Source organism: Scatophagus argus, chromosome 11 (assembly GCF_020382885.2).
Source record: "Scatophagus argus isolate fScaArg1 chromosome 11, fScaArg1.pri, whole genome shotgun sequence".
Classification (NCBI taxonomy): Eukaryota; Metazoa; Chordata; class Actinopteri; family Scatophagidae; genus Scatophagus; species Scatophagus argus.
Genome location: NC_058503.1, coordinates 19,188,947 through 19,199,336, shown reverse-complemented (window position 1 = coordinate 19,199,336; position 10,390 = coordinate 19,188,947). Strand labels below are relative to the sequence as shown.

Sequence of the window (10,390 nt, the reverse complement as noted above, 5' to 3'; positions counted from 1 at the left end):
TGTCAGGTCACCGCTGATGTACCCAGGACTCAAACATGAAACTGGCCTGCCGCATCACAAAGTCTGGATGCAGAAAACGTTCATAAATAAGACAATAATGTGGGTTTGCTGCATCAGCAGCAGAAGGACAAAGCTGCTGTGGTTGCAGGTGTTTCCCCTTCAAGCCACACTGACTCTGAGACTATCAGACAGGCTGGCAGTAATATAAACGACCTGCTATAATATTTCCACAAAAGTTTAGGGTTTGCCTGTGGAAAACAATAGTTGGTTTATGCGCTATGTGGTATTTATGATCTCCTAATACTTTTATTTTAATGCAGTTTTCCACCTGGGGACTGTCTGACTGGTATTCCATCTACTGGCCCGTATCCATTTAAAATGTAATATCGATTTAACACAGTTGAAATGGCAGTTGGATGTTTGTTTTGCTGGTGGTAAAATTATTAGGCTCTAAAAGTATTTCAGATTTCAGCAGCAGACCCACAGTGCAAAGCTGAGGTGAAACAGCCGCGCACAGTGAGGCGACCGTTTACACTAGTAGCCCCGCGTTAACAATGAGCTCCTTTCAGTGTTTAGATTGCATCTAACCACGTCTGGGAAAACGAGATGTAAACAATTTTAATGTTTTAAGAGTGAGAGCGAGAGCTTCAAAGGGATTTCTTCAGTCGTCTAGTTGAAATCCGGGTTTATTTTTTTAAGAAACTGCAGGCTGAGAGTTATTGTCCTTATCTGCGCTTGTTGGGGCTCCCTGCTCGTTAGGGAGCCCAAAGGCATCGCCATTTGAAATGATTACTCGTTATTTAAGCGGACAAGCATTTTATATGGCTGAGTTTTAAACTGGCTCGAATTTCCTCCACTGTTAATGAAGCTGTATTTTTTATGGTCCTTTTTTTTTAAGTCGGCGTTTTCTTTCCATAACAAGAGGAGGGGAGAGAAAAAAGGGCAAATTCTCACACCCAGCAGTGAAGAAAATACATAGTGTTGGTATTTTATTTTTTTAATTTAACAAGGGGGACCTTAACAAGCGAAACACGGAGTTTAAGGCTGGTCTAAATAACTGACTTTTCACTCTAATCTTGTTAGATGGAAATTCACCAGAAACTTTTAACAGTTCGACTGATTTTATTTACCCAGCTGAACTACGTGCTATTTATTTGATGTGTTTGTGGGAGCTCAGAAGCTAGAGCGGAAATAATAATAACGATTTTAAAAAATCAACCAGATTTCGTTCAAAAATATGTGTTTTAATAAATAGGCAAAAAAAAAAAAACAAAAACAAAAATGTACATTGGACGGAGTTTTGGAGACTTGCTAAAGAAAGTCGGTGACATAAATCCATGCAGCAAATGACTCTAAATTGCATTGGTCCCTTTACAGGCTATAGGCGTACTTACACAGGTATGTACAATATGCATTCATTTATATATATATTTATAACTTTGCTTTAAAGTCTTTCGAAAAACAAAAAACAAAATATATATCCTTCTAAAAAAAACGGTTTAGGGATGGCTTTGAATCCGAGCTGTACCGTCTCTGGCCAAAACACACTGAGGATCTGCCTTAAATTTTCTTCCTCTTCTTCCTCCTCCTCCTCTCTGCCACAAACAGCTCCAGACAGTCAGAAGCAGTGTGATCAATCTGCATTCACACACTCACACACACACACACACACACACTCCACAAGAGTTTGTAGTTGTGGGTCACATTACGTCTCTGCGCCATGCCTTTGAGGTCGATGGGTTCTTCAATTAATCCCTTTTGCTCTTCATACTTTGTAGAAGTAAACAGTCTGCGATGGAGACAAAGACATTTGAAAAGAAAATTATTGATAATGTGGGGGAAACTGAAAGCAAATTTACGCATGAGGGATATTTTGGAGGGATTTTTCTGTGTGAGGTTGCAGGCATCTGATGGTTTTTTTCACTGGCTTCACATTCACTGGCTCGCTTAGCATATGGGAAGTCATTAATGAATCAATTATTAGCCACCGAGCTGAGTAAAACCATATGACAACAGAACATTTTGTGTTAGAGTGTAGTCGTGCAGCTGAAGTGAAGTTTCTCTGGCTTCCAGTTTGAAGCACCTGACTAAACTGACGCGTCTTCATTTCGCTGCGGATGAGTGGACGCTCCTAAAACAATAAAATCTAATTCCTCAGAGCAACATCAGGCTCAGAGTCTTTACTGAAATATCTCAGTAGGGTCACTCAGGACACGATGTGTAAAGGCTTCTTTTTCGACTGGTCCCTCTTCGTGCTCATGAATAAATGTGATTTTTGATTTTCATTTCGCCAATTTTAATCCATGCAAAAAGCAAATGAATTCATCCCGGAGGACAGAGGAGAGTTTCATTTCTGTGTATGTCACATATTTTGAGAGGTCAGTCTGCACCTTTCAGTGATTTGTTATTTTCTTTTACATTCCATGGAGCTCAATTAAACTCAGTGGGGGGGGGAAAAAAACCTTCAAATTTAGTGTGCTTACACAAATCACTGTAATGAAGCTTATTCCTCTCCCCCTCTCCGCACCGGTGCTGATTTATAAGACAACAAAGCCTCGCTGATGGGCGGTCTGTTAACTACATGTCAGGCCCATGAGAACTAAACAAACTCTGCTTCTACTTAGTTTAACCAGGGGGGTTATTTAGTGTCTCCCACTCTGTGCTCAGTGACGGGGAAACCTTATTCAGACCATCTAATGAGAAGTGGCCTTAAATCAACAGCTCACATTAACGTTATTTTTGTTCAATTTGGTGCAGAGGAGTCCATTCTTGGCCGTTAAATTATTGTTATGTAAGAGCTCAAACTTACTTAAAAGTGACAAGTGGAATATTACCTGAAAAAAACTTGGAGGATGTGATCGTTTGTTCTTAAATTAGCAGGCCGTCAGAGCTGCCTGACTTCTGATTTTATCTTTTCACCTCTTTTCCAAAATTACAAGTTCAGTCCACTAAAATCACTTATTTGGGAAGGTGAAACAAAAGTCAGAGAGAAGTTTGCTCTCAGCTGTCATGTCCTCTGATACCTAAACGGCTCTTAAACTGTCACTGGGGCTTATCACTGACATGTGCGAACCGACCTGAAAAATCTGCAAAATAACGTGACCAAATCTCGACTGCTCGTTAATACGGGCCTCTGTTTTTATTGTCTCACACTGGTTTGAACTTTCATGTCCACCCGAGCTGCCCATTCCTGCGGTCTCCACACAGGAAAGCGCTCTATTGTGGATATAAATTACCCGTGGTGGCACTACAGCTGCGTGCTGCTGCGGCCCAGGACGTATTTTTTATTTTTTTTTACCCAGTCATTATGAAATGCTGTTGAATAAGGATTAGCTGCAAAAGTCACAACTAGCTGATTTAAAAGTTTCTGGACAAAACAGAACAGTCTTGTTGTTCTTTTTGGTCAACGAGGCATTTCTTAATTCGGCCTGGCATGTGAAAATGTTCCAGGAATATTATTTGTGTTAATCCGCCTACGTCTCTCCTTTTCTCAAAAATGAATGTTCGTTTTTCCACACCCTGAACTCAACCTGTGCGTTTAGGTCTGACTGGACGTCTGTGGGACCTTGTGGACTTCTGATGGACCAGTTGTGTAGGTCACCCAGGCCCTGGCGCACAGCAGCATCCAGCTGCAGACGCACAGTCCGGCGTATGAAGGACGCTGAGGCCTCGGTGTGAAATCTGCCACCCGCGTAACAAGCGCGCCCCGAACAGGCAAGTTCACCAACATGTGAATTTAAATTTTGATACACACGACTCATCTCGACATCCGGCCACAGTTTTGTGTATGTTGTGAATCAAAATGTTGGCAGCAGCAGGTTAAATCCACGACACGTGGCCAAATTACCAGCACCAACTGCTCACATTTTGCAGAAAATTAACGAAGAAAGGGGAATGAATTTCAGGAGGAAAACGCACACGATACATACACGTATGATGTCTTTTACATATCTTTGAATCAGCCTCACTTTGGGGACAGCCTACACCACCGTACTCCTCGTTAACTGCTTAATATTTCTTTGTTTATATCAATAATTGTCTTATGAAGCCACTGATTTATTTAACATTTGTTCCGTCGTTAATGTTGCTGTCTAAGACTGCTAATTCTGTTACTGTTGAGCTTTTCTTTGCTTCAGTTTGTGGTACCCACCGCTTTGGCATTGTAAGTGAAGTTTTCTGGGTGCTAGTGAGATGCTGACATAGACCAAGCACCCTCCATCCTCCACACGGAGAACGCGTAACTGAGTCTTTCGTGCGCGACGTAGCTGCAGCTGGACATCTTGTTGTCCATCTCGTCACTCTGCAGCACCTGACAGAGAAAATCAATGTATCTGGAGGCGAGCTTCAGCGTCTGTATCTTGCTGAGCTTGTCCGAAGGCAGCGTGGGGATAATTTTGCGCAAAGACGCAAAGGCCTCGTTCAGAGACTGAGTCCGTTGCCTCTCCCGGACGTTGGCCAGGACCCGCTGGTTCTGCAGCTCCTCATACGACTGAGTGCTGCTGGGACTCGGTTTTTTCCCCCGTTTGACCGGACCCGGGCTGCTGCCGCTGCTGTCCTCGCTGGACTTTTTACTGTGTCTCCTCTTCCTCGCGAAGCGTTTCTGCTGTCTGTCCAGCTCCTCCTCGCTGGTCACCAGACTATCCACTGGGGAGACAGGAGAACTGGAGCCCTCTTCCATTTCTCTCTTGAAGAAATGCAGGGATAGAGAGGAAAAAACGTTGTCCACCTTTGAAGCCGTGGTTACAAAAAATGTCAAAAGTTATCCGTAAAGATGAGAGGAATAATGTCAAGATGTCTCACTCTGCGCTTCTTGCTCTGGAAGAAACTGCTTTCAGACTGCAGGCTGGCACGTTTCTCCTCACGCAGGAAGTTTTTCCTTAAATTTTTTTGGAAACTTTTTCCCCGGTTTCAGATGCTAAATACTTTTGAGCTTGGAAGGGGAGGGGTTTGGAGTGCGGAGGGGGAGCCAGTGTGCGTCCCGGTCCGTTAATAAGCAGGAGGGACCAGTCATGGTTTCATGTGTCTGGGATATGACGGAAACAAGACACTTATTTACTATCAGAAGCAACGTAAATTTTGTTTGATTTTTCTCTGCCATTTGCGCACCGTTAGTCCCTCCATCAAATGGAGTATCTCCTTGTATTTTTTCCCCTGAAATACCAAGTTGAACCACAATTAATGATGAATTATATGTTTAATTATTTCAAACAAACGTTGCTTTTTAAAAATGATTTTATAAATCTTGAATCGTCGGTGATTTTTGTTCTATTTAATAATATCAGCCCCTTGTAGAAATATCTATTTCTGTTTTTTGATGAAGCTGAAAGGTTTTACTGAAGCAAAACATCAGAGCCTCTCAGATCAATAAAACTACCGAATTAACTGCCGTATTAAATCCATCTGTTCTCTGAGTTGTAAGGCTGTGTGCCACAGTCCAGTCACTCTCTGCAAGGCCTTTTATACCACTCATGTACAGTTTAAATACTATGCTTCCCTCTTCAGTGCAGAGTATGTGCTCTGTGGAGGGCGATTTACGCACAAATTCGTCGGGCTTGAGGAAATCTATCCGCTTGATCTTTAATCGAATAAAGTCTGTACGCTCTCACAGTTCCTATAATGTGGAAGTCAAACAGGAAGGAGGCTTAAACTAACCGAAGAGCTCTCCGGTTTCTGCGGATACATCCAGTGGACGCGCTCTCCATGCGTTTTGTCAGCGGTCCACCTCTTCATCTGTCATGTTTTCCCTACGCAGAGCGGCGCACAGGTGGCTCACATTATAGAGCTGAATTTATCCGCTGCCAAAATGTCGAGTTTGTCCAAATCAGCTGACTGACCTCTGGAGATTTCTGTGTCTCTGTATTGTTGTGGGATTTTTGACTATGCTCAGTGTATTACTCGCAAAGATCTCATTCTTTGTTTAAAAAATAAAGGAAATACGAGAGGAAAAAACAACTGCCTCTGAGGTAAGATAATATTTTTTGCTAACAAGATGTTTCATTAATCAAAAATAACCTTCTTGACACTGAAGGAGCGACCTGCTTTAATGTGTCTTATTTCTAAGAAAATTATACTTATCAACATTTTGATTTTTGCTTGTTTTATGAAAAGAATGGTTCGTAGAACAAATCTTTCACATTTCTGCACAGTAGGCCACTTAACCCACCAAAATATAATACCGGATGAAACAAGGCTTCAACTGTTAACTTGAGTCTATCATTAATCAAACTGTACTGAATAATTCCCTTGTATTAAGAAGCAATTTTGCTAATTTACACTGTAGGGTACAATTTAGTTCACCAAGAGCATCTAAAAATAATCAAACTGCAGTATCTCGAGTGCATGTGCCCGGGTTATGTGTGTTCTGCATGTCCGGGGAGACTGGTGGCTGTAAATGGGGCAGAACCGAGTACCTCCTGAAAGTTGCACAACATTGTTTAAATCCCTGAGTGCTTACTTAGTATTGGTATGGTGACATATCCTGGTTTTCCCTTGAAAATTCACTTGGCCTACGGGAAACCCTGGTCTGTTTTGTGTTTCGGGTTCAACTGGTAATGGCGACTGTCACACTGCTTTTACAGGATGCCAGAGCTCTTAATTCAGAACTTGGTTTGGCCTCAGCTCAGGTCAAAGTGTGGTTACATTTTGCTAGTCTAGTTCATACAGCCTCCTTATAAAGAAGGTAATGTTTCACACATGCAAATATGAAAGAAATGTTCAGATATGTGTGAGTGTGTGGCATGAAAGAACAAACAGGCACATGCAGGAGTGCGTGCACACACACACACACACACCCACACACACACACACACTCACTCACACACACTTTTCCTGATTATGCCCTCTGACCCACAGCTCCCTGGCTCAGCTGCAGGAGGCCTCCATGCCCCTGGGAGAAGGTTCTGTCTTGGAGAGTGAGAGGCTGATCCTGCACAGCGTCTGCATGGTGGGCTCCACACAAACACACACACACACACACACACACACACACACTTCACAAGAAGAAAAGGAGCAAGAGGGGCCCCTGGCCAGCACTTTTCCATCCACTGTATACGCTCTGGGCAATGATAAGCATGCTCATTCAGCCAGTGATGAGGATGACAGCTTGCCCTCGTCTCAAACTGAATGTAACCCATTCCTGATTTTATTCCACTGCAAAACAAAGTCTGAGAACGCTTTAATGTAATAATTTAATATACATTCTTGTGAACTTGGCACTGCACTATACACACTTTGGGATGTAAAATCTGTATAATCTTGAGCTTTCCTCTTTGAAGCAGAATCATCCTGAGCTGACCATTTTGTGTACCTCAACAAAGTCTGAAAAACATTCTGATTTGGAACCATAGACCACAACATCTATAAGAGGAATTTACTGGATCATTTGCTCTTTTATCCTCTGTGGATGTTGGTAGATGATTCATTTCTATCTTACCCAGCACTCGGAGGAGTTGAGAGGGATTCTTGTCTCCTGTGATTCTCATAAGAACCCTCAGAGAGAGATGAAGGGAAAATGAAGTGAGACAGGGAGACAGAGAAAGAGAGGGTTGACCTGCCTCTCAGATCAAAGACGAGCTCTGTCCATAATTCAGCAGAGCAGAATGACGTACCTCTGTCTTGTCTGACACCTTTAAAACCAGCTCCACATGGGTCGAGGGCATGGCCTTAATAAGCCCAGATCCTCTCTGCTGTCACTTCGGTGAAAACACGTCCTCGTCGCATGCGCGGCCTTCCTCCTTCACATCAACCCCTCGAACAGAAACGACTGCTTGTGAGACTGAGAGGTGTCGAGAGATAAAAAACAGGTTCAGAGAGAAGGAGAAAGGGAAGGATACAGAGGAAAACAGAGGAAAGATGCCAAATGTATGGATGCATGATGATTCACTAGTCTTTGATCTGACAGAGAGGGTTCTGGACGTGTGAGGGAAGTTATGGAGGAGATGATTTGTTAGATGCTGTGATGAGTGGAATTTTACTGCCCATGAGCCTGCCAGGATCAGTTACCTTTGACTTCAGCCTCCCCAAACATTTGTGAGGCTCACCCCAAATGATCTTGGCAAGAGGATCTAAAGCCCCTGCTTGTCTGCATGCATATGCATGTGTCTGCTTGTGCTCATGCGTACGTGCTTTTAAACTCATGTCCAGTGTACATTATCACCTGATTATTGTATGCATCAGTGTACCCACATCTGCCTTTCCATTCAGGCACTGCATGTGTGTGTCAGAAAGTGATTCAAGATGAACAAAAGATGTTCAGCAGAGGACAGGCCCAGCTGGTTCTCATTGCACGGAATACAGTGTCTATTACCCGCAGTGTAATCGCTTTTAAAGCTACTTGTAGCCTCACTGTTGCTATTACAGCAGCCATTTACATATCTCCACTACTACCCAGTTCTGTAACACAAACTGGCCAAAGAACACCTGATGACATGTGCTGAAGAAACTGGATCTAACAAGAAGTAAGTGGGATCTGCTGTTGTAAAAATACAGCCACAACTGTAGAGAAATTATGTTTCTAAGATAATAGAGGCAATAAATTGTAGTGGAATGATTATGGCAATTTCATACATATTCACTTTTAGAGAGACACATGTTGGTTAATACCTTCAAAAAGCAAAAACCTTCTCAGCAAAATCAACAACATTAACATCCTACATTCTAAAAATGCTTCAAATCCGTGGCACTTCAGAGGCTACATCTTTAAACCTTATGCTGTTATTTCATGGAATCACAAACACTTACAGTTTTTCTACCTAAAACTCTTTTCTAAGAAACTGGCGGCTCTCAGACTGTGAGAAAACCAAAAACTATGTCTGTTTTATTGTGCAGTTCTTTTCCACCAAGTTGTGAAAATGTGACTCATGTGTCAGTTCTGAATAAGAACTCGACCATGACAAGATATGTTTGAAAAACCATTACAGCCTTTATATGAATTAAACTTCTGAAGAACAATAGCATCAATCAAAACATAGTAAACACTGTGTTCTTTCATGCTAAAAATAGATTCTGTATAAGTTCCTCTTCAGTTGCTGCAGTGTGCCAAAGCACACAGAGACAGACCGTCGTTTATATGATATAGCAGAATTTAAGATTATCAGTCACAGACGGGGTTTCTCACAAGAGCCTGTATTTAGCAGAGGCCTCTACAGTGAATGAAACAACAGGCAATATTGGTGAGAGGTACATACTGGGCAATAAAACCATAGGCACCTCCACTCATAGAGTCATAACGCCAAGAGCCCATTCATTCATATATCCACACTTCTCCATTCTGCTGCTCCAGGGCTGATGACAAGGTGTTTCTGAAATCACATTAGGGGCCCTTTCGTAAAGGTTTCATTGGGGAGTGTGTAACAGCCTGAAGCATTTAGGCTTTGTTTAATATGATGCAGACTCCCTGCTCCATGCTTTGTCTCCTGTGTGGAAAGGGGCCCGCGATGCCAGAGACCCCCACTGTCAAAGTTTGCTTTGATATCTGGAGGTGGAGGTGGGGGGGGTATAGGGCTGAACAACCTCCCCTTATCCCCCCCTTACCCCCTTACACACACACCCCCCCCCCCAATACACACACCCCTCGAAACCTGTAAGCTCAATACCGGACTCTGCCCTGCTGCCCTGTAGAGTTATGGCCATCCTATGAACAAGCCAAGCTTTGAAGTGCGGCTCTCAGAGGCTTTGCGCCCTATGGGAGATGTGCGTGGAGAAAAGAAATCATGATGTACAGTACTGTGTCCATTTCAGGCACATGCTGTATCTGTTAGGTAAGGTAACCTAGTTCCAAAACACAAACTGTTCATCAAAATGAAGCTAAAAATATATATAACACATAAAAAGTATCCATTCAAAACCACTTACATTGTTTTCCTCGTATATACATAAACATTATGATAAATTTGAGGCGTGAAGCTGAGGAAGAAGCCACCAACCCCCGTGATTAATGGCCGCCTGCTCTTCCACCTGAGCAGCATATACAAATAGATTAGGTGTGGAGGCTGAATGTATGCTATTTATCTTATCATCTTTGTCAAATAAGGGAGAGTTCTCTGCACAAAGCAGCAAACCTTAAATTCAACCCAAACTCAACTCAAATGCACTTCATTGACTTGACAGTTACAAAAAACAGAGTTTGCCCAAGCAATTATGTTGGCTATAACACAATTATATTCATTATGCATGTACTACTTCCAGAATCTGAACTTTAACCAGGCCAAACACAAGCAAAGGGGGTTAGGGGGTTGGTCTTGTCAATAGGGTCAGAGTAAATTTGCAGAACAAATGACGGGGAGGCTGTGCACTCGGGTGCTGATGGGGCAGCCTCCTGCACAAATAATGTAGCGTAATTAGTGCTGCACTTGTGACCCTGGTGCCAAGGTTAGCAGGGACGGTCGGCTCA

At 42.8% G+C, this 10,390-nt stretch overlaps 1 protein-coding gene across 1 annotated transcript; it reads right to left on the bottom strand.

Annotated features, from left to right (window-relative positions):
• Positions 1 to 1,206: 1,206 nt before the first annotated feature.
• twist2 (twist-related protein 2) lies at positions 1,207 to 4,922 on the bottom strand. The gene is made up of 2 exons (XM_046404644.1): positions 4,151 to 4,922; positions 1,207 to 1,789 (listed from the first exon to the last, which is right to left on the bottom strand). Exon 1 carries the CDS (start codon positions 4,676 to 4,678, stop codon positions 4,184 to 4,186), a length of 495 nt encoding a protein of 164 aa, XP_046260600.1. The 5' UTR covers positions 4,679 to 4,922; the 3' UTR covers positions 1,207 to 1,789; positions 4,151 to 4,183.
• Positions 4,923 to 10,390: the final 5,468 nt, after the last annotated feature.